Raw genomic sequence first — 25,705 nt, forward strand, 5'->3', positions numbered from 1 at the left:
ACAATAACTGTGCGAGATTGTGGCGATCAGACACACAGTTGTCACATATGGACCAAAATGCAGAAAGTAAAACACTGCGAGATTAGCATCTCCCCGGAGAAGAAGCAGAGGCAGGGGCTGGAATGCAAAGACAACATAAGGGAGAGCATCCCCCTACTCAGAATGTTTTTGCAGAGATACTAGCAGTGATTTATTAAAGCAAACTATCAGGATGCAAAGTCCAGAGCAGCAGCACCTTATTATCAAGCTGAAAGCATAAAAATATGCCAAGAGATGGTCCTGATTAGCTGGGTTAAATGCTTCTTCCATCTCTGCTGAGCAAAATACCAGATTAGCTTCTGTAGAAGAAGAGATGCCTCGTGAGATTTTGACACTCAAAGCAGGTTTCCTTGGTTATTAGTTAATAAACCTCAAGCAGCTTCTCCTTTATACTCATCGAAAAGCAAGAGGGACACCGAGATCACATAATGGCCTGAAAGCATGGATGCATTTTATTTTCATGTAGAAGATGGCACGTTCGTGTTTAGTTAATACTGCCTCCAATACAAACACACGGCATGCACTGCAGTTGATGGGAGTGCTGGGAATAGCTGTGAGGGCAGTGTTTGGCCTTTACTCCTCCATACTCCGTCTAGCAGAGGCAGCATCCCTTGATCTGTAATGACAAGCAAGGGATCTGTGCTGCTCTGGAGGCAGGGATAGAAGGAGCAAGGGATTACTGTGGAGGGGCAAGTGACTGTCTCCACAGCAGCTGGCTGAAACCACCAGAACAGTGGCTGAACAGAGGAAGAAAATCAAAGGGGAATGTTTTACTTTCTGGGGACACCTGAGAGCCATGTCCTGCCTCACACATTGAAGAGACTGGCATATTCATTGCTCCCTTGCTCACTAGGGATCTACTCCTTCTAGGCATTTCTGTTGGCTGTAGCAGTGTCTATTCCCTCTCCAAGGCTAGCCAGATTTATACTACTTTATTTCTCTAATAGCATCTAGGAGCTGTAAGCTCCTGGTATCTTGTAACTACTCTCTTCTTGAGTCATTACCTTCTAAAGCATGACCAATTCGGGGGCAGATGGCTTGAAAGGGTCCTGAAGGCCTATTCACTACTGTCAGAGCAGGGCAAACTTTGTCCTCTGGACACCTTTCCTCCAGAAACAGCCTCCCACAGACAGCGACTCTGGAGAATGTACATTTATTAATGAAGAGGCCAATAGTCTCAGCAGCCACCCTACTTTCACACACAATCCTTAGCTGGTGGACAGAGCAGGACTCAAACCAGGATCTGTAATGGACTTCTAAACCAGGCCACACAGGATACGGCATAGTCTTTATCAAACGCAACCTGGATACAGACATTCAATTCATCATGCTCCTCCGTCACAGGGCAGGGGATGTCTGCAAGAAACTCCCAAACAAAGATCCAAAGACAGGAAACGATTCCTTTCACTATCTCTGCACATTCATTCTCACTTTCAGTAGAAGAAAAGATGCTTTAGAGTCTCGTGGAACTGTTTTGCATGTTTTCCAGGAGACACAATTAAGATTGGTTTCTGCTGGCACCAAAAAGCAGAGTATGTATGCAGTCAAGTGTACTAGTAACACATGGCTCTGCACTTTAAACTAGCTTCACTATTCCTTGGCAAACATTTGTCACTGTCAGAATTGGCAATGACTCCTCAGGAAAGAGCCACAGACTACGGAACAAGAGAAGCGCTGCAAATCACGACCATGTCACCAGCAGAGCAGTGGATGGGAGCCTGGACAACAGCTGTCTGCAGTCTGCACTGCTCTAGCTGCGGTCATCAGTCACTGATTTTTATGAGCAATAAAACTGACTCAAGCGTTAAGAAGAAAAAGAGAAGAGAAAACCACATGAAAAAAGCTGGTCTTATGAATATGAATAAGCGACCAGCATGGAGCAGTGATATTACGTTCATTGTATCAGAGGGGCATCTGCATTTACTCTTTTTTTGGCCAGAAAATGGCTTATATTGCCCCAATTTTCTACAATTATTTTCCTTCCCAGGTCTGAAAGCTTAATGATCAGAATTCAAAAGCTGAGTTATAAAAGAACCTATGCTATGCTGCAGAGGTAACGCAGTGAGGGCTGACTGAACCTGAGCTAAGGGAGGATATACAAAGCACGAATGCATAAAAACCAGAGAAAAAAGGAAAGCTGAAAAAGGAGGAAAATTTCACTACAATGATGCTGATTCTCCTGCGTATCCCTCCTGAAGAAAATTCACCTTCTCCCTTCAAAGCAATTTCTGCTTGTAATCTTTTGAGCAGTGTTAAGCATCGCAGGGATAAGATAACTGGAGAGGTCTAGATGGCACATGGTTAGGTTTCCCAGGAGTTAAAAGTGTGCAAAGCCCTTGGCATCCTTTCCTAGACAGAACAGTGGAAAGTAGACTGTCCCTTTCAGGGCACTTCCTCTGTGCAAGGAGAAACACTTTTTCATATTAGTGAGTTGTTGTGAACCCACACAGCTGAAAGGATCCTGCAAAAGCTAAAACGACCCAAACACTAATCACCAGTCCAACCACACATACTTACATCCACGCATTCTGCAGTATCATAAGAAAATAAAAGACAGAAAAAAGGCTGGGAAAGGGCAGATGGAAAAAGAAGAAGAAGGACAAAACTTTGAGACAGTATTTGTGATGATTTGTGATTTGTGAACACGCCACTAGTAAAATTGGCCGTCTGAAAAACTACTCTGCCAAACAAGACTAGGGATTTCTGACACAGAAAGACAGATAATTTAATAGTTATGGCCCAAATTTGCCAGCTGACTACACAACTCTCCACAAATTAAAAACCCTCTTCTCCTGATCCTCTGACATCCTATCTCACACCAGAGACTGGACACCCATTTACATCACATATAGTATTGAAGTCAGACATTATACAAGAAATAGTAATTTTTAGAAGGGTATTCAAATAATGAAACAGTTAAGAAATGACACCACACACCAAGATGAGCTGCTTTCAAGCCCTCCCCCCTTCATCAGCTGTGCAACCAGAAAGTGCCCAGGTGGCCAGTGCAGAAATGCACTTAGAAAGCTCTTTAGTTGCAAATTCTAAGTGGATAAATCTTAGTTTAACTCAGCACAAACATTTTCCATGCTTCTTTGTCCCATCTTCCTGGTGTCCCTGGAGAACAGCGCAGGCAATAGTGAAACCTTATTTGCAATGACACTTGGCCCCATAACACTTGGTAGCTAATTACTCTCCTGGTGACCTCTGACAGGGCTAGCAGCATCAGACCTTCCCCTCTGCTTTAATCAATACTCACAACAGCTGTGTTGGATACACTCAGCAATTTTACAGATGACTGAATGGGTTTACTCATCAGTATTTTCTGCTGCAAGAGAACAAACTCCCTGGTTAAATGCATTGCCACTCAAAATTTTAATGTCTTCAGGCAAAATTGGGCTAGAGAAGCCTATAGGTGGTATCTTGACACGGCCCCAAAATCATGCATGGTTTTAAAAACCAAAGGGAAGCCTGATGTATACATTTTCCTCTCCCGTAGCCAACTATTTAGTTAATGCAACATACATAACAAAGACTAGAAAATCAGAGAGGAAAACAAAGACATGCCTTTTCCAATCAAATAATACCTGAGGCAGTTGCTGTAAAATGTGTACTTCCAATGCCCTAAACATCATGTAATATTAAAAAGGAGCCTAAAACTTTCTCACAGAAGGAAGCTAAATTTAACCAAGTGAAGAGTTGTTCTGTAATCACAAGAACTGCAGCAATCAATGAAGATTGCCTCTTACTAGAAAGGAGCTTTTAGTAGCACCTCTAAGAACTCAAAATTGGGCATACTTGATATTATCATTTCAGGACACGATTTCCCTTTGGGATGAACCTCAAGGAAAGGAAAGAATAAAAGCAGGGTGGCACACTGGCAGGTTAAAATACAGGGATTTTAAAACACAAATTGTAATTAATCTGGATTGAAATTGTGTTATAAGGAAACCAATACAGAGATGATCCCACACAAAAGACAACAGCAGAAACTGGGTATCTCTTTAGAACATTCATCTATGGGTGCCTAATTACTTCCACCTAATTACTCTCAAAATGGAAGAGTCCTGCTCTTTCCTTTGCAAAAATATTCCTTCCTTCCTGTGAACAGGACACCAGGACATTCAATTGACAATTATTTTAGGTATCCCAAGCCATGGCCTGAGACCCAAGCATAACACAAGAAGGTGCTAACAATTTAGGCACCTTTGTTATCTCTGTTTTGATGGCCCCGCCCATGTTCAGGCAGAAATGCCAGTTTGTTAAATATAATGAAATACTCAATGGGAAGCTCCCTCTTTGTCAACAGCCATGTGCATGTGCACCTGGACTAGCTACATGAGAGAACTAGGAAGATTTTCCAACTCTGCTGGACATATTTCATGTTTATTTGGGGTCAAGATGAATTATCAAACGTGTTATTATTTCCTTTCTCTCTTCATCACTGTGGTTGGAGGGTGGTCTTTCTCCACTGACCATTTCAAAAAGAAATAGCTACTTAAAAATTGTTATGGTCTCTCTGTTAGCCCTGCTTAGAAGGCAATTAGAAATGGCACAAAGATACCTTTGGAAGCACAGCACAAAGGAAAAGAAAAGAGCAGCTGGCACCAAGAGCAGGGAAGCAAATTATTTAGTACCTGGCAGATAATGAGAACACTGAAAATACACTACTTAATGCTAGTGCTCTGGCAGGGCCATGTACATCACCTCATCACGCTAATAGAGACAGACCGAGTGGCAGCCAGCTGGTCCTCCTTCCCCACCCATCTCCCTGAAAGCAAAGATTTGTAAGCCGCCAAATAATAAACCTAGACAGAAGTCTTGAGGATCATTAATCTCGCTATCAATCAACCCATTTGGAGATTCGCTTCTTGCTGTCGCTGATGCTAATCTGGTAGTGACTTGAGAGCTCAGGGGAAGCCTGGAGTACGCGTGTCTGAGGAATTGCTTTAATGAGTTTCTTGAATTCAAAGGTTAACAAATGTGACAAGGAAACACAAATATCAGAGACAATAAACTACCATCCACTGAACCAAACCAACTGAGAAATACCACGTTGCGTATTCTGCTGTGGTATGCTGAATACATCTCTAACTAGCTCTGTAAAAATACCCGAGTCAGACCCCAGTGACCTATCTCAGATGCCAGGAGACATGCAGGCATGTTAGTGTGAGCTCTGCCTGCTCTAATACTCCTTATCTGCTGGGCTAAATACCTTGGGCATAGCTCTGCATTAATAGAGCTATACCACAGAGAAGCAAGTTGTATTCGTTGAAGTGGTATTCTGGTGAGATGGGACAATCAGCGTAGCGCAAACATAGCCACTGGGCTCCCTTGGTTAAACACAACAGACACACATCAATTAATACATCAGGATAAAAAGTCCCTGCATTAGCAGGATCCTTCCAATAGCACTGCATTAAACAGTGCAGTATTTTCTGCGAGAATGCTTCTAAAGAATAAGCAGTTTTAACAATAGCAATAATATGAAATAAATTCCATGCTAATTAATACTTTAAGAAAAATTTAATTAATACCAAAAAGCAGCAAGCTGTAATAAGCATACTTAGGCATAATAAAGAAGGACAGAATATAATGTATGTTTTAAATTACCATCTTCACAGACCAAATAAGCCATAAAAGTTCTAGAAAAATTATAAGCAAGTAATGGAGGTAGAAACCACCAAACCACAAGGCAGAAGGGACTAGAAAGATGATCCTGAAAGTGCTTGAAATGAAGTGAGCAAGAGTTCCCTTTCCAAAATATTTATTAAGAAAAGGACATCTTTGAAGTTCCAGGCCTATAACCCATTCACAACTCCTTTGATTTTTCGTGGCAAGGACATACACAATTATTACAAAAAAAGGACTCAAAAGTATGAGGGATATCAGAAAAGTTACCACAAAGTCTATTCACAGGCCTCCAATTATGTAAGAGAGTCAAGAATTGAAAAATCATAAAGTAACAGAGGTAGAAAAGACTTTGCCTTTAAGAAATCAGTCAAAATTATGCTGAAAATTAGAAACTGCTTTCATCCTCATGACAAATGCTTTTTCAGTAAGTATCCACCCGGGCAAATAAACTATTGCTTTCCCGTTGTCTATGGAAACAGCTAATAACAAAACTAATCACAGGAGGAGAATGTTTTGATTCAAGATAAAAGTTCATTGCAGATAAGAGAAACAGGAGAAATTCAGTCAACCTATGTTAATTATTAGATCCCTTAACACCAGATACAGTTTAATATATTTTCTATTTATAGACTGTTCTCTTTATTTGCACTGTTTCCAAATCTTAAATCTACCTTTTATTAAGCTCTTTATAACCTTTCAGTGTTGATAAGTGTGGGGCTGGGGAAAAGGAGAAAGAAAACCCACAAGAATTGCAGTTTGCATCTTAGCAAAAACATATGAAGGCTTCTTAATGTATGAAGAAAAGTACCTGGATCCATCAGGTACTTGCTCAGAAGCAGACATGTAAATTAAGCACAAGCTCTTGGCTCAGTATTTCCTTTTCTTGAAGCTCATGAAGTGACATGACTGCGCAGGCAGGCACTCTGTCCTCAAGAAACGTGGGACATGTCTGCTCCTAGGTGAATTGTTCAGTCCTGACACCTCTAGCAATTCATATTCATTTTCCTCCTACTGTATTTATGCATTTCATTTCCATGTTCTGGTGTGATCTTTGGTGATGCTTTTGCTGCCATTAGTGCAGCAATGACACAGTAAGCTCGGGGGTGGAAAAGACAGCAGCAATCACCTTGGCCAATAAGACATTCAGTTATGCAGGCAAAAGGAGATTCCAGTGGGGACTGAGGTCCTGCTGTTAGACCCACTCCAAGTATTTTCATCTCTGCTCATAACTGGGAACTGTAGTAACAGTTCCTGTTTTATTCCAGTATTTTAATTCAAGGAGTTTTGTGAGCTAAAAATGTTTAAAATGCAGACTAAACAGCAGAGTATTTTGCCACTATTTCTGTTAGTTTTGTCCTAGACATTTGGTTTCAGATCTGTGATTTCCTGTCGAGAACACAAAAGTGTGAAATACTTGTTGATCCATTTATTCATTTGCCTCCTGGCTGATCGCAGCCATTTTGACAGAGTAGATAAATTGACTTGCTCCTTGTTGTTTTGTTTTTTGCACGTGCTCCTCCATCAGCCTGGAAGCACTGCCCCAACTTCCCCAGCGCTGTGCTTAAGTCTTTATCACTCCTACACCGTCGCTTTACCCCCTGCACCCTCCTTTTAGAGGCTTGCTAAGCCAATTTCACACAATACCCAGGTTGTCTGAAATGCCACAAACAAGCTCTCGCTATAGCAGCTTCTGCAACTCCATCTGCCAAATGAAAATTATACATAATATTTAGAGAATCTATTTTTGAGCAATTCAAACCCAACGAACTCTTTCCATTGCTCTTTAGGACATGAGATATAACTGTGGCAATTGCACTTGGTTACTCCAGGCACATTTGGCTATCTATCTACAACATATCTCAGCAAATCATCTATTTTTCCAAGTCATGAACAAACACTGCAGTTTGGAAAGGGAACAACTCTTGATTTTTCTCGCTGAGGAGATGGCAGAGGTAACAACCTCAAGTAGTCAGAGTAAACCCCGTAACATCAGCCCAGGAGTTTTCAATGCAAAGTAATTTCAGCAGGCTAACAAATGAGCCACTTTTCTCCTACAGACATGTAGCAGAACACGGTGCATTTAACTGATGTGCCCTTTTATTACAAAGCATACTGTCCCCCCCACTCTGGTTTGACTAAAGCAGCGGGATGCAGCACTGCCAGTAAAGAGTTGAAGAATGCAAACTTGGCACCACGCAGTACCTCGATGTTGATTCATGGAAATTATGAGACATTCAAGGGGATAGGTCCCAGGCTCCAAATTCTACTCCACTCTTGCATTGCCCCCATGTGATTATAACAAGTTTGCTTAGAATTTGCTGCTCTCTCTTCTAATTGGATTCCTGCAAAGGGCAGTTTGCTGTGCCATGAGCTTGTCACTTTATATCCTGCTTTAACTCCAAAGCACTCAATTAATATTCAATTCCATTTATTATAAAAGCATTTGTTTCTACCCATACGATGCTATCAGCAGCCATCTCATTAATATTTATTTCCACAAAGTGGCCCACTGATGTTAAGATCTCAGATACAGCTAGTAACTTTAAAGGAGAAAATATGTGAAGCCAAGAAGGTCAGAACAGAACATGAGCTGTAACAGAAAACATCAACCCATATGAATTTAACTCTTTCTTCACAGAAAACTGAGTAAATACAACGAGGTTGGCAGAGAGCAATGACAATGCTGAAGTTAATCCAGTCACCAGAATAAAATGAGGAGTGACGTTGCCAACACATCTCTCTCGGGTGGGGACTTGCTGTCTGGCACACCAAGGAAAAAAGATGCTGGAAGGAGGCATTGAAGGTTCATAAGCTGTTTTATTCCCCTGTGAGCTGAGCTGTCTACTTCCCAGACTTCTTTCCTTTACACCCTGGACCACAGTTAGTTTAAGGCCCCTTTTCTTCAGCATCCTTTTCTGTGCTCAGGACAGCCTGTCCCAGAGTGACAGTGCTGCACTTCGTGGGACCCCACATTTCCCATCCAAGGGGTGAAGAAGAGGGCTGCAGATGGGTTAAGTGTCTCAAAAAAGCTGGTATAAAGCTCAGGGGGGTTCTCTTGCACACTTTCAGTAGAAGGAAGCATTGCTAATGAAAGAGAGAACATCCAAGTGCAAGCTCAAATCCTATAGACACACTGCAACCCACTGAAATCTCAGTCGGAATAAAACACACTCTTCATTTCCCTGCAGGCCTGGCTGCAGCTTGGAATATGGCAAATGCTGGTGAAATGGGAGCATTTTTTGTACGTTCAGAAGCTCCCAGCTGCTTCTCATGCAGAATGCTCCTGAGAGTGAGATTACACATTCAGACATGGTGAGATGAAGCAGCTGCTGAGAGTGTATATCAAATACTGTGATTTCTTCTGTTCTCTTATTCCGTGCACCTCGAATAAAACTATACTGCAGGGACAACAGGTCTCTTTCTAGTAGTCTCCACCTATTCCTTTAAACTATACAACAGGGAACTCGTTCCATGTAGCTCTGTGGATAACAAAAACAGTGATGTTGAACTCTAACCTTCTGCTACCACAAAGAGCTAAACTAATTCCCTACAGCAAATCAGTGCTGCTTTTGAGGAGGCCGAGACTCTGCAAAAACCAGATGGAAACTAAACTTATGAGCCTTTAAAGATGTTAAGCATTTCCTCGTAGTGATGGCATAAGAATCCTTCTTCCCATCAACTTTTTTTACTAATCAGAGCAGACAGAGCAACTCCCTGTGTGGCACCACTCAGGGCTCACCCCATCAACATAAAACCTTCCGAAATGATCACCTCAGGTTTACACTGGGATAACAACGCTTTTATGCCTAGAATTAAAAAGATGAATTGTCACAGCCTGGCAAATCAATATGCAACAGCAGATACCTGACTCCAAGACTATTTTGTTGCCCCTTCCCACAGATTGCTCCCGCATTTGCTATAGGGTCTGGCTCATAGAACCAGAGAAGGACTCCTGTTGCACTGCTGTCACCTTCCTGTGTTTCATTTCAGGGCTACTGTTCTTGCAGATTCTGAAGCACAAGCACATTTTGGATGCCAACAAAGCCAAGCTACGCCACTGACAGCCAAATAAACTCCAGACAGCTGCAGAGCCCTGGTGAGTCCCCAAACTCTTGTCTCTACCACCAGGTTATGTGGAACTAAAGATTCTTGATCGCTCCTTTTCTTGATGCTGTTTGTGTGAGGACCTGAGTCAAGATACTCTTTATTCCCCAAGGAGCTGAATTGGCATTTTTACCATCAAGAGGGTGGTGCAGATGTGAAGTGCCCAATCATTTCTGAGGATACACTGGGGACCTGGTGCCCACTTGTTATTCACAGACTACAATCACTGAGGTAAGCACAAGAAGAAGGGTTCTGCCCTCCTGACTGCTGCCAAGTGCTCCACATGAGTTGGCTTTGCAGTGATAAATGTCATGTTTACAATGGGTTTTGCAACATGAAAGTTCATAATTTGCTTTCCAGGGACCTATGCTTGATTATCAGGAGAGTCAGAAGCATTCACTGAAGTCTAATGAATAGAATTAACACATCATTTAAACACGGACTAATATGTATGCAAATGAGAAAAAGTTAAAAATAAGAGTTCAAGCCATAATTTCAGAAAATGTAGACTGCATCCTTATGAAATATGAATGTTTCAATTCACCTCATATCTTTACATCTATGTTAGCTGCTTTGCATGTGAACAATAGGGTGCATCAAGCCCATTTTGATTTTTATATTTGTACTCGGACTTATAAAATGGATTATATTGAAACATGAATAATATATATGCTAATTAAAGACTCCGGTTAATGACATAAAGACGAAGCCCAACACAGACTAATTTCCATTTGCAAATTTCCTAATTACTGTATTTTCCTTTGGAAAGCAGAAATTCGATTTCCACAGTCTCAGAAAAAAGAGAGAATATCTTCTCTCCTCAAATTATTTTAAAAAGCCTTTCAACTTTTTTTCTCCTTTAGGATTGACCTCCACAGAGATACAATTGCTTTGCCCAATTAGATTCAGCATTAAAGATCGCCCAAGTCAAAACACGCTGACTTGTGCATGAAAACGGTGTTACTTAATTATTTCTTATTATGAGATTTTTCTCTAATAAGGAATTACTGTTGATAAATAGAAGGTGTATACACCCCTCAGTATCACACAGCATGTTCCGAGTACCTCTGGCAGATGTAAACCAAGTAAATACCCTTGGTGGTTGGTAGGCTGTTAATCTCCCTTTCTCTTCCTCTTCCCATTCCCAAAATTAGACAGAACACGGGCAAGGGACAAGTGTACAGCTGCAGGGAGACAAGGCATTAGCAGAAAACACAACTGCAACTTCTGTCATGCAAAGCTTACAGAGAAGCTTGCTGAAGAATAAACAGCTAAAGCCCTTCCAGGTTAAAAGGTTTGTTTGTACTTGTAATAGTCTGGAAAGTGGTGAAAACCGTTCATTCACAGGAATAGGAAGCCTGTAAGGATAGCAGGGCCAGGAGAATCTTTTTTTTGCTTTTGTGTAAATGCTGGTTATGTGGATAAAGAAGCCTAGATTCAGCCTTAACTCACAAACCCAGCATCCTCAGGCTCTGAAAAGCAAACTGCAAAGCAAACCCATTTACTCCCTGACTGAAGTAGCACCCTGAATACTTCCAAAATAAGGAGCTGTGTGAATGGGAAGAGACTAACTATTCTAGTACATTTATGTCCTAGGCTTTCAGTAAAACGAACAACAAAAATCCAAAACCTGACATGTATGAGGACGGCATCTTCACAGCTTTCACTTCATGTCTGTAATACCAGTTGCTATTACAGATGATCACTGAAATTTAGGAAACTTGCAAGAATCTGAAGAAGTAATGATCATCATTTTGAGTTACGATGTGGTTGGAAGTCCTCCATGCCCTCAGCACTAGACAGCTGCTGCAATCTTCGCCCGCACCACTGCTGCTGGGGCAACACAGCCTGGCACTGTGAGAGAAGAGTCTCTCCCTGGTCCCGGCTCACCATACTTTGCCCTTGTGGTGCCCATCCCTCCACATTCCTCCTCTCTTCCTTACAGCAGAACTGGCTTGGGGAAATAAATACCTTAAGAAGAGCTGGAAGGCAGCTGGAAAGCTGGCAGGCTGGTTTACTTTGATCGCTTCTCTAACAGCTTAAAATCCTCTTCACTGACGAACCACTCAGCTCCTAATAAACTCTGAGGTTGGCAGATGTAATTTCCCACATGTTTAGGTGATGCACTCCCTCTGCCTTCCTTGCAGAGGGTTATTCTCTCACTCCCATTCAAACCTGACATTTATGCCAAATATCCATCAGCGGGGTAAACTCCATTTCCTATTTCCATCCACTACTCCATCTGAGGAGCACCTGGATCACCAGACTTTTGCCATGTGCAAAAGCAAAGACATCCCTTTATACTTGCTTTGTAGAAGCCCCCATCTGCAGGGATTCAGCGTAGAGGCCCAAAGTCCAACCTCTGTCTGTGGCATGACAGAACATGCCTTGATCTGTAACAGCTTAAAATATGTTTGACGTGAAGTTGAATAAGATAAGCTTGTGCTGCTACAAAACATGAGGAATTTTACCAGCACTCACTGGAAACTTTCTGATGGTGGTTAAAAATGGTTTTAGAGACTGACTCACTGTGCAGAAATATTTCCATATAACTGATAATTCGATCAGAAGGAAAATAAGAAACAAATTTGAGCCTTCAGGGAATAGAACATTTGTCATTACTGAGAAACGTTCTGATTTCTTTTTTCCTTTTTTAACATTAACAATATTTTTAAAATTCAAATTGGGCATATTTCTATTACTTGTAAATGTCACTTCGTAGGATATTTCAAAACATTTTAGTTCTATTTTGGAAAAGGCAGGATTTCCAAAACATGAAATAACCCCTCCAATCAAGAACCAGGCACGCCACCTACACCTGTTTCAGCTTAAATGTTAGCTCTCAAATGGATTTTTAACCTCTAAGTCAGTAAAATACACATTGGTCATAGCAAAAGAGGAGATATTTTTCTTTTAAACTAACAAAATCAGTGTTCAACAATAAACTGAATGAATTCATATTCTTCCACTATTTGTAATAGCAGCACAACACGTGCTGTGCATTCCAAGGCATTGGTTTTTCCCTGAATTGCTCAGGTTTTAACAAAAGTAAAATTAAGTCCACCCCTGCTTGTTATTGTTTTACAAGCCTGCTGATCCCTAGTATTTATCCAAGCAGTTAAGCTTGCTGAACTGATTTAATATTTTTACCCTATAATTTTACACTCAGACCACATCCTGCTGTGAAATAGCTAGTGCTAATGTTAGTCCAAATACTGCTGTGGGACTTAGGACAGCACAGGGCCCTTCAATAGCTATATTTTATGGTTACAAGGAGAGAGAAAAAATATAATTTATCTGGTTGCTGTGGTTAATTCACAGTTTCACAGCAGAGGTATACTGTTCCCCCCGGGTACATCTACTTGTATTATAGGATATTTCATTCACAGTTTGTCCGAGACATTCCTCTAGCTCGGAACCTACCAATTTATGAGAGCCAGTCTGCTCCAGAGATACCTGTATATGCTTTAACACTTACTCTTACATACTAAGAATACTATAGAAAAGAGATAAACTAGCAACAGAACAATAGAAAGCATAAACTAGCACAGATCAAACAATGGGTTAAATTTCTCCTTTGAGCTCAGAAGGGGAACAGAAGAAGAACGCATCCATCTTTCTAAAAATCAGTCTTTTAAGTGATATAATTTCACAGGAAGCATTTGTGAAATTTGTTTCCCTTTTAAAATTCCTATCATAGCTTTAAAAGCCAGTGTTCAAAAATGTTCAAGTCATGGGAAAGTTTCCTGCAGAACAGCTTACAAAAGACCTAACACACAAGTAGAAGGCAGTGGCACCGGGCATCCTCTATCCATGTGCTTATAAGAAAACCCATACTCCTCTTGGCATGCTATTTCTTAGCACATACAAACCAGTTCTTAACGGAGCTTAACTACAACATTTGAATATGTAAAAAATATTTGTTCAAACTTATGCCTTGTAAATGACTACCTTTAATCCAGTTACTGCACAGATAAAATCTTGCTCTGGTTATTTTTCAGACCTCACCATTACAGCAGCACTGGGGAAGGCTTTTCCCAAACACAAAATGCCTGCAATTAATCCATTTAATTAGTTCCACAGAAACAAAACAGAAAGATCAATTGCAGCTGTGCTGCTGCTCCCTCCTTGCCTGACCTCGGCTGCCCTTGTCTGCTCCCCTTTGCTCTCTCTCCAGAAGAAGGTATTTCTGGCAGTGTTACACCTCTAAACAAAGCAGGGAGGAGAGTGTCAACAGCAGTTTTCCGACTGGCTGCCAAGGCTTTTGCATAAACTTCATCCCCTTTGGGGATGGCCTGTGTGGGCCTGTGGGCAAAGCATAGCCTAAGTGTCTCAGCTCTCATAGACACTTGTATAGCAAATTAAAAAAGTATACTTGCTTATTTTGGGAGTTTTCAAGGTCACAAACATGGTATTTTGAGTTCTAGTCTTCCACAACTGAAGCATCTATTTTCCTGTTGTTTGACTTACAATTGCATGCTTGACATTATCTTTGAAAATAAAGGTGATGCAGATCTAGGCTCCCACTGAGTTCAGTGGCCACATCCACAGAAGTGCCTGCAGAAAAGATGTTTACACAACTGACCCACACGGTACGAACAGCCCAGGAGATGAGAACACGCACAGTTTCAGAGTAAGAATTCTCCTTTAAAGGTACTGTTAAAAATAGACACAACACAGCAGGCACCAGGATTGTTGGGGCTGGGATGGGTGGTTTCAGAGACGTGAAATCTTGGTTCTTCAAGCAACTGCCATTCCTTTTGCAAGAAAACATTTCCATATCCTAGCCTCTCCAGGGATGTCTAGGTTCAGTCACCCTGGGTGCTTGCTCACAGGGTCTTTTACCCTTGGCACCAGGGGTGGCCTCATGTTGACAAGCACTGCTGATAATGGGGCAAGTATTGACACGTGCAGTGCAGATGGTACCTTAGATAACACACAACAGGGGCTACAAACCACAGCTATACCAACCCCTTCTCCTCTGTTTTGCTTTTAAACTTCAAATCATTGTTGCACTTTTTACTCATCCCTACTTTTAGGCTCCCTGCTGCAGGAGAACAGATGGAACAAAACTCCAAACAGATTTTCTTCCACCAACCTGTGGGTCTCCTGACACAGTTGTCCTCTGCAAGCTGCCTTTGCAGTTTCCTGCCCATTTCTATCTTCCTTTCACTCTCCCTCCTAAGCTAGAGCCCTCCTCCCCTCAATTCTTAGGTGTGCTCTCCATGTTAGTCTTTTTAAACATGATGCATTTAAACTGTGTTTTCCAAACACTTTTCAGGCTTCTAGTCTGTGATCTACAGGACAATTTATCACACTACACCATTCCTCCTCTTTTCTCATGTTTGCACATGTGCTTTAATGCTCACACCACAGAGCCGTGGAGAACGGGCATCAGAGCTCCCATACAGGATCAGTGACTCCTGTAGTGCTCCCGATGAATGGATGCTTAACCTTGTTTTGGAACCTAGAAATGATGGCAAGTCTGTAGACCACCACTTTATTGTCTTTCCTATCAAGAAACTTTTCCTAATGTCAAATCTAAATTTCTCTCTTGCTGCAATTTAAGCCAAAGGCTCCTCATCCCCAGAACAATGGGTGCAGAAAATGATGTACTCCATACAGCCCTCTTTCATGTACTAGAGCATTTGCTTCCCCTCTCGGCTCACAACCCTGCCTGCCCTGGTCTAACCAAGTTCCTCCTAGAAAAGGTGTATCATCACACAAGAACTACCACAGTCCGCTCTTATTTAACCCTGGAGATAGACCAGCCTGCTATAAATCTGGATTTGCTTTTCATTTACAGGACAGCCGAGAGGAGAACATTGCTTCATGCAATTCAGATGAAGGCTGGACGTGTGTGACACAGGAAGAAACTGGTTTCAAACACCCGGCAAGAAGGAACTTGTTATTGCAATTGCATACTCTCAGTTTAAGGTGATACAGGTTCTTCAGTCATGTCGGCTCAAATTTACAAGGGCAAAGTCTGATTTAGCTGATACCAGTTATTCAGGAGTCACTATGTTAAAATCAATGGGACTGCTCAGGTTTAAACATGAAGCAAAATTTACATTGTGCTCTTTCCTTGAAATGGGACATTCTTGGGTCAAAATGTGCTTACTGATTTTTGCTGTTGCTCCTGGTGCTGCATGATTAGGATTAAAGGTACTATTTTACGAGCATTTGAGATATCCTGATAGCTCTGGAAATCACCACTGATCTGCATTTGAGCTTGGCAAATCCCTCTCCAACGTCTTTCCTTTCTCAAGACAAAACCTGTTGGTTTGTGAAGTGGCAGCTCACTACTGGCCTCACCAGTGAGGAAATGGAAATCTTGTGTTCCTTTGTTTTGCAAGAAAAAGTAAAACTAGTGTTAATTAAATTAGAGTAAAAGTAACAGGCATATAATGAGAGAACATGCCCCTTTCCGCAGTCTAGCTCTTAACAGATCATCCAGCATGCTTAAAAAGCAACTTCCCATCTGCAAATCTGTCTCTCTCTCCTTTTTGTCTAATGAGCTTGAGTTAGTCTGTTCAAAAGCCCAAATGGGCATCTCAGGGCCAATTCAGCAGCAGGGGGTCCGTTACTATAACAACTGACAACTCTTGTGATTTCCGAAAGGCCCTAAAGTAGCCATTTGGGAAATGGTTATTGAGCAAGGAGTTGTGAAGAAATGGCTGGTGCTGGGTGCACATCCCGGCCCCGCTGCACACAGTTCTGTTCACCCACCCCAGCCCTTCCTGCACAGAGAAAACCCAGGCATCCCACCGCCCTTGCAAACAGCCAAACCAGATCCTCTCTAGCTCCTTGCATGAGAAGATAAAAGCCCACAAGTCAACAATGGGAGGAACAGCAGCAGCACGCTATGATTTGGTGTCAGTGGATCTCCTTGTAGGCTCTCCCCCCCTCGCCCCAGGCTGTGTGTTGCTGGATGAAAGAGCACAGATGCTGTCAGAAAAGTTTTCATATTGATTTCCCTCACAATGGAAGAATGACGAGTGCTCAAAGAACGATACCAACTGCTAGAACAAGCAACCGGCAGCTGCCTTAAGCTGCAGGCTTGAAAGCAAGCTGCCTGCTGTCAGCACGAAGGATGAGCTTGGTTCCCCGTGTGGGATAAGAGGGAGCTGATCACAGGCTTGCTCCCTTTTAATGGAAACGACCAGTGCTTTCAGATACAGCACACAAAAGGGCCTAATATTTCAGAACCTTTACCTCCGGCACTGGCAAAATCAAATACAACCTGGATTTTTGCAATAAAAGCTGAAGCGCTTTTCCTGCATTGCCTGGGTTGAGGCAGGAAGATCAGAGGGCTCCGAATCAGGCTGGGCTGCATCCCACTTGCCAGGCAGTGATCTGCACTGTCCCTGTCCCTCTTAGGCTGTTTGTCATCATATGAGACTAGATGTAGCCATTCCGAGAGGAAAACAAAGGCATGCCCTGTTCAGTATAAGCAGGGCACATCTGGTCACTAAAAAGGAGATGGAAGCTGCAAGAGGTTTCAGGCAAGCCACTCACCTCCATGTTTCCCCTCGTCTCCCTGTGGTGTTGCCCGTCTCCCAGCTTAGGAAATCGCTCTCCCATCGGCTAATGCTTGTCACTGCCTGTGATGACGGGAGCTGCACTCTGAGGCACTGCCATCCCCAAGCTCAGCACAAGGACCTGGATGTGGTCCTCAGGCATCACTGGGGGCAGTGTCAGTGTGAGCATCCCCATCCCTCCTGCTCATTCTTGCCTCGTGCTGGTCCCTCAGTTATGCTGGTACAACTCTGATTAATACAGGAACCAGACCGGGAGCTAATCTGGCTTAAATCAGGGCACAAAAGCCCCTCTCTTCTGTTTTTTTTTAACGTGGATTATTTCTCAACCCAGCTTTTCGCATGGTTGTACAAACATTTGCATTGGTATCACAGAGGGTAGAACAAGGGCAGGAACGGAGGAGGCTGCTTGAACCACTGCTGCGGAAATAAATACTCATGCAACTGCACCCGAGGCGTTCCTAAAATCAACAGACAGGCTCTCAGAAAGTGTTACCACCTAGAATCCTCCATGAGAGAGAAAATGAGCAGAATCGGGAATATTTTAGAGTGAGCTGAAAGCAGCTTTTATCATTGTAAGAAAGCAATTTTACAATGGTCTGTAAATTTGCAATGTTCCTTTCTCAATCAGTACAGTAGAAGAACACCACATTGTGTACTCATAAAATACAACCTAGAGATAGGTTCAAATAACAATTCGAGCACTTTTTACAACCTGCTCGAGGCAGAAGTTCTTTTCTTCCCCAGTGAAGTTTTAACACTCTTAGCTATGGAGCTGTGCAAGTTAGAATCATAGAATCATAGAATAGTTGGGGTTGGAAAGGACCTTAAGATCATCTAGTTCCAACCCCCCTGCCATGACCAAACGCAGTTTTCCAAGGCAGCTTTACTAGACATGGTAACTACAACAGTCCTTGGTCTTACGCTGCAGCTTTCATTTCTATATCACAAATACAGCTGACCAACTTTCTTCAGTGCTGTTTTACCAGTGACAGAATTCAGATGCTGAAATATTGAACACCTGAGCTTGCTCCCAGTGAGGTCTTTGCCACCGAGTTCAACAGCAATACCGCCAAACCATAAGTGACTTGGCCCCAGGTCACACAGAAAATCAATGACAGAGTCAGTAAAAGAACCCACATCTCGTGGTGCTCAGTGTCATTTCTTCTGCACAGAAAGGCGCTGCTGGAGAAGCATGAGGATCTGCCACAGGACCCATCCCAAGGACTTTGTTCAATTCAACAGGATGTTTAACAAACAAAACTAAGAAAAGTCTTACTGTCTGCTAAGTTCTACAGGGTTTTGCCTAAGGAAAATTAAAGGCATCTTTTCCCCAAGCTGTCTCATATACACACATGACTATAAACAAGCAATGCAAGCTTGCTTGCTCTTTGAAAGGCAGCAGCTGTGTTGTTCCAAAAATCCCTCCTGAATGTAAACATATTAGCACTGTATAAACAGCTTGATTTAATAAGAAATGCAATACAATATTCCCGCTTTGTCTTTGGGATCACGATGTTGATGGCGGCAATAATTCAAGGTGAATTATGGTATCTGTTCGAAAGAAAGAAAAAGAAAACTCTCCAGCTATAGTTGTGAATTAATTTCTTCCTCTTAGCTGAAAATGAGAAATGGCTATAATTTAGTTCCCATTTGAAAGTTGCTGTTGGCTAAACTCTAAAATCTTAATTGCTTCTTAATATTCTCTGCTTATTCTTCCCTTCAAAACCATAGTCTACAGCATTGTAGTGTTTAGATTAAAAATCAGAATGGAAAACAAACAGTGGAAGGTCACCAGTCACTTCTAAAATATGCTTTTTCTCTTAAACGACAGAACTTAATGTGTGTCAAAGTACTTCAGTTGATTTCCCAACTCTAGTCACCCCCCTGCACCTCTGTGAAAAAGAAAGTGACACTGACCCTGGGTTTCCCTTAAGGTGTCAATACTCAGGACTTGTTCAATTTGCAACAGAATATAGTGGAAGTGCTAGAAAAGACATGTTTTAAGCCATATTATGGCTCAGCATGCTATAGGAACACGCCTTGCTGCAAAAAAACTGAAGTCACACTCAATCCCTAAATAGTTTGGAGGTCACTACCAAACACATGCTGCAATTCTGAGAGCTTGTAGAAAAGACTGTGAGAATAACAGTGGCAAAGACTGCAGACAATCCGAGACAAGTTTTAAACTGACCTTGAAGAACTGCAGAAGGCTCTCATGATACTTAGTCTGGGTAGGAAATCAGAGATGCAAAACAAATGGCCAAAAATGCAGAAATAATGTAGTTGGGAAACTGCACCTCACAATGCACACGTTTTAACAGGCTCTACGTGAGCTAGTAGTCCTCCAGTGAAAGATCTATCCCAGTGAATAGTTCTCAGAAATACTCAGTGGTTGTCCTTACAGCACACAACTTCAGGAAGCAGCACAAAAGGAATGAAAGCAGAAAAAGAAATACCACTGTGCTACTGCAGAAGCAAATGGTGAATCTACATGCTGAGTAAAACAAGGATGTGGTCTCCTCACCTTTTCTGTCCGCTAAGACTCAAATTCTCAGCTTGATGCTGAAGTTTCAAGCACTAGAAGTCCTGGGAGCAACAGTCCCCTTTGCCATTCCCATGACAGCTCAAGGATCAGCCAAGGCCAGCTTTTCCTTAAGAGGAATCAAAGATGCACAGAAGCAAAGTTAAGCTACAGACATCATTGTCCCTCCTGCCTTGGAAACCCAACTGCCAACCAGCCCCAGCAGCTCCTGGTCATCCCGCAACGGTGCTCTCCTCATTGTTCTGGGATAAAAGCACAAGTTTTAAAGCTTCATTATGCTGACCTAGTTTATTTTCCACTCGACCAACTTAAAATCACATAGCCCTCTGCACAGCAGTGCCATTAAAAGTACTGAATTCAAGGGAACTTTAGTAGAAAGATAATTCAGAACTGCTGCTTGCCTGCAAGTTCCCATCCCTTTTCATTACTGAGATGGCCATCATGCACAAAGACGGAAGTGACCCTTTCTGTTTAATAGCAATCATATTCTTTCGCCATTTGTCCAGCATCCACATGGAAAAGGAACTGAGAACAGCAAATTACCTCTGCAAGTAAGGGAGTCGCATTCAGAAATGGCACAGATCATTTCCAAACATATTAAATTACAAGAAGTCTCTAATGAACACAGCATGGAAGCTCAGCAGATAAAGAAAGGAAAAACTTCATCAAACAGTGACTGCTTCCTATCGCTCTCCTTTTCAAATAAAGGGAACAGAAAATGAAGCTTTCTTACAGCAAGTCATCATCACAAAACTTACTTCATTGCTGTACCATGGAATGAGTTACAAAGCATCCAAAGAGAGATAAACACTTTGCCAAACCTTCACAGGCAACTTCCTAACTCCTTATTTTGGTCCCTGAATAATAGGGCATCAGTGCAATGCAAACAAGCAGAAGGCTTCTCTCTGCTTCATTGTTCTGCTTATGTCACCTCTGGTCTCAAATCATCTAATCCCACAAATGCTCAAAGACGTGAAAGTGAAAATATCACTTGTTTTACCCTCAAAATGTTTTGCCAGAGGGTAGCTGTGTCTCTTCTGCGTTTTCTAGTTCTCTGGGGTTTGTTTTGCAATGCTTTTTCTCACAGCAAAACAAAGAACTGCTGTGCAAGGAAAGACCCCTTGGTCCAGCATGCCTGTCCCCTTGAGGGTTATCCTTTCAGAACAAGTGTTTCTCTGCTGTGCATTTCACTACCATGTTTCCCCTACTGAAATATCTGTCTCAAACTCGTTTTCATGCCATTTGCTTTGATAGTGTTATTTAGCAAATTATTCCATATGTTGCCCATTACATTTTTAAGCTAAGTATTTCTTCCTGAAAATCCCCATCACTGTTCCATTCAAACTTGTAAATTAGACTCTGCAGCGTTTGAGGATCTGGTTTCTCCTTACTTTAAAACACTCACAGAGAGAAACATTTTTTTTCCCTCCTTAGGTAATCACACTGAAAAGGGCATGCAAAATGCTGTGTTGCTACTTCAGTGACATGGTCTGCACAACATGAAATGTTACTGTGGATGATTTGTGTTGTAGTTGCTTGTTGTTTTATCCTTACACACACATTTACTTTTTCATACACTCTCTGTATTTGTTAAAAAACCCCTCTCAGAACTATGAAGGCAGACACAGGAGATGATTTTGAAGCTAGTACACATGTTCTCTCAAGTTTGTTTATTGTTCCTCAATCTGTTGCCTCATATTTATCTAGAAACTTTGACTTTCACATAACATACTTTCCAGGTCTATATTAATTTTTAATCTCCACCCTTTTTTTCAGTCTCAATTTTCCACACAGAAAAAATACCCACTGCTGTCAAGGGTATTAATGACAATGCTTGTAATTTTACCAAAGCCACGATGAATGTTAACTACCCGTGCATATTACGGAGAGCAGATAAGAAACAATTATTGTCCATATGCAAAATAACAAACATTACTGGAAAAGTGATTCAGTTTCACTTGAAGTCTTTGCTCATGTAACTTCCTTGATTTATGTGTGTGTTTGCTATTACAAAGAAAATATTTTATGAGGTGGATGGTTAGGAATGCTGAAGATAAAAAGTATTTAACTTTAATTAACATAACTTAATTCTAGACTCAGGTAATATTATGATCTATAGTAGCAGCCAGTATTTATAAAAGATGAGTCTTAACAATTGGTCACTAAGCCAATGCTTTCCAAGTTTAATATCTTCTTGGGGATGTTATTGTTACTCTTTGAGTGAATTAAACACCAATTTTGCAATTAGTTCTCACAATCCATTAGTGTCATGGCAGGGAATGGAAACATTTTCCAGACAATGAGAGGTACCAACATTCTTCTTCATAATAGCATTTAGCATTTTATTTCAAAACCTTTCCTCCTCAGAAGAGCATTTTGTATTAACGCAAGATAAATATTGCTAACCCTACACTACAGTGCTTCAGGATATACCACAGCCTTCAAGAGCTTGCCTGGTGTGAATGTGACCACGTTTAGTCCTTTAAATGAAGAAAATACACATTGGAGGACAGGATATCACAATGGGATCTTCTGAACCTTTCCAATTTCAGTTTTTGTGCACCCATCACTGCAATTTTATTCATTGTCTTACTGCATTATATTAATTACTTGCAAATGTTCACAGAAATTATTTTCACATGACTATTGTCATCTATTTATTAATATTCTTTCAGATGTTCCCAGCCTCAACAATTTGGCCAATTAACTGTCAGCAAAATGGGTGTACTGAAAAACAGCTTTGTAGGGTTTTTAATTGATTCTGCAGATATTATGATCAATGAACTGTTATTTCTCATCAAAGGCACTTTTCTGTGTCCCATCTATTCAGATTTTGAAATAATTCCTAAATAAATGACACTAATTCCTGGTTTATCTTCACTATCAGATAAATGAGGTGTCTTCGGGTTCTGGTTCTGGCACAAGAAGGCGCTGCAGGTTTTGATTTACTCTAAACCAAACACAGATGGATTTGTTGATGCTAGTCCTAGTTTCCACAGCTGAACCAATGCCCATTGGTGTGAAGGACAGTATCTCTCTGTAAGAGCCAATCTTTACTTTTCAAGACCTTGCAGGCTGCACTTGTGAACACTTCACCAATGCTAAAGAACTCCTACTCAGACTATTGCTATGAAATGTGAAATAAGTTCATCCTCTTTTCTTGAAGTACAGTCAAAGGAAGAAAAGAACTGCTTAAGATCACACCACCGGAGTTCTGTGGCAAAGCCACCCATGGAAACAAGGCCATTCTCACTGGGCTTTTTTCCCACAACCACCTTTCTTGAAGCCAAGACAGAGACACTTCTATATAGCTATATTAGAGGGACCAATTGTGAAAATATTTGTCAGCATTACAGCTGGCTCTACCATTGCTAGAGCTCTACCAAGCTCACATTCATGACACAAACCCCCATATTTAAGACAGCTGAATAGTTAACTAGCAGAGCTGTTCTAGCATCTATCACCGTAACATCTAATAATATAAAAAAACCACAACAGGACCACATTAGAAAGCACCACCTGAAATGCGTTTTAAAACATAATCAGTTTTTGGTCAAAAGGGAACAGGCTCACCTCCAGTAGACAAGCACAGCAATGAGAAGAATGAGGCACACGAAGGTCAGTGCTGAGACCACAATAAGTGGGATGATCCATTCCATTTTACCAGGAGAAGGTCTCGTGGCCATGCTGGAGCTGTTCTTGTCAGCTGTGTGTTAAACACATAACAAAACCAATCACTAAATGGAAAGGAAATTGCTGTATGGAAAAATGTGTAAGCAAAACAAGTAGTCTGTCCATTTCACACGGCATGAGCAAACAGAGCAAAGATCTTCTAACTGCAGGGTGGGACTCCATTTGTCTTTAGTCTGAGACACGGGAGTACAAAAGTATGATGTTTATTGCCGCATATGGCTTGGATTTTACTACTGCCTGTAATTACAGTCTCATAGACAATTTTAGGTCTCTATCGTGCAAGCACCTATTATCAGATGTGGAGTACCCCACTGAGTCATTTCACCACGGTTAACAAAGTAAACGCTCTGCTCCGTCGTCAGTGTTTGCAGATAAATGCACTCTGTTTCTCAACACTACAGGACAGCCCTGTTTGCAGAGCTCAGGGTAATACTTTGCTTCAGAAATGAATTTCTTGGTAACTATCTTAAAATAAAAAAAACAACTCCTCAACATGTTGGGTGTCATGCCACATCATTTGCAGAATTGTCACAATCTGTGAGTTAGTGCATACGAAAGCACTTGTCAGCATATGGATTGTCAAGATGGATGGATGAATGAATGGATAGAATGTGTTGTAACTGACAGAAGACATCATTATGCCACAGCTTTTGAACAAAAGTAAAGTTGGTCAATAGCCTGAGATCTGGCCGAGTAACTCCATTTTACTTTTCTCATGACACCTCGTTAAAATTACTGTATCATATATGAGAGGTTCTGCAAGCACTGGAGCCAATAAGCATAAACATTATACCAATGCTTTTCTAAAGGCATCTAATCTGTGCAAATTCATATAGTCTTGATGAATAAATTGGTTTAGACAGAATAATAAAAGAAAGATACAGAAGAGGATTCTGTAGCTTATTCAAGTTTCCTAACAAACAGGCAGTGATTGATCAATACCTGTCGACAGGACGTAATGGGAAAGGATTAGTGCAAACAGCTTCAGATTTCGATGAGGACTGAAACGTGTGCACTTGACTTCCACTTTTTAGCCTACGTAAGTCCTTCCTTACCGATGTGCTTCCTTGCCCTCGTTCAGTATTGTATTATCATATCTTCTGAAACTGCTGCAAATCCTACCAGAAGAACATAATTGCCTTTTCACCATAGGCAGGCAAAACACAGATAATTGGAAGTCACCAGATGTCACATAATATGAAGTCATACTCTATTTTAATAGCATTTAGATTATACTCCTCCATAGGCAGGAGTAAAATTCAACTAACATGGAAGTAAAGGTTAATTGTAAATGCTTTTGCCTGACTGCTGAAAACAGAGCAAGGCTGCAGGCTGCTGCAAGCCCAGCAAGAAATCTTTCTAGTTTCAAGAACTAGGCTGATGGAGGTAATGCCCTTTAGCAAGCAGCCTAAATGAGGTGCTAATCAGAGGGATGTTTAGGGGAAGTGAACATACACTTTGATTGAATGTCTTTGATTTCCTTGACTAGCAAAGAATAAGGAAAAGAACAAGCCCAAAATTAGAGCAAAGGCTTATTCTCTGTATTTGCCAAACTTGCAAAAATCATAAGCCCTGAGGCATCAGGGTTTTATTAGTGCATTTCAAATCATTTAACAGCATGAAAAAATTAAGCCTGTGAGGTAAGTGTTACTAATCAGAATGGTAAAAGGGACAAAGCAAAAAAACATGCAATGTAATAAAACTTTGTAGGACAGTTAAATAGTCCCACCACCTTACATCCATTAGGGTGTTGCTTCATTTCTCTCCAAGGACAGTATTCTGTTTAGTTTCACCTCCACATATTTCAACACAAAAACATATGTTTCTGTTTGCAAGGGAAGAAAATTAAATTCCATTGTAAGCACAGCATGGGCTGGAGTCCCAGTGCACACTATTAAATTCTGCAGCACTCACGATGCTCCTCTTACTCAGTCTACTGTGGAGAACACACTTACCTGACCCTGCCAACTCCCTATATCACAGATGCGAGGAGAAGAAAGCGTTCAGGATGCTGAGTGCCAAGAATAGCAAATGTCATTCCTGGATGCTAATGACTGGCCCCAAAATTCCAATTGGGAATGCCCAAGCAGTGATGTGCTTCAATAAAAAAGAGACTGATCCTGTCCTGGCTTAGGTGTTTTCTATGCTTAAG

At 41.4% G+C, this 25,705-nt stretch overlaps 1 protein-coding gene across 1 annotated transcript in view; it reads right to left on the reverse strand.

Annotated features, from left to right (window-relative positions):
* Positions 1-25,705, reverse strand: part of PTPRG (protein tyrosine phosphatase, receptor type, G) — a gene marked incomplete at its 5' end in the record, with an annotated part of 74,613 nt that overhangs the window by 43,130 nt on the left and 5,778 nt on the right. Inside the window, one exon of the mRNA XM_010009163.1 lies at positions 23,434-23,566. Coding sequence (XP_010007465.1) covers positions 23,434-23,566 — 133 coding nt within the window. The remainder of the gene's footprint in view (positions 1-23,433; positions 23,567-25,705) is intronic.

Source organism: Nestor notabilis, unplaced genomic scaffold (genome assembly GCF_000696875.1).
Source record: "Nestor notabilis isolate BGI_N333 unplaced genomic scaffold, ASM69687v1 scaffold22952, whole genome shotgun sequence".
NCBI classification, from domain to species: Eukaryota; Metazoa; Chordata; class Aves; order Psittaciformes; family Psittacidae; genus Nestor; species Nestor notabilis.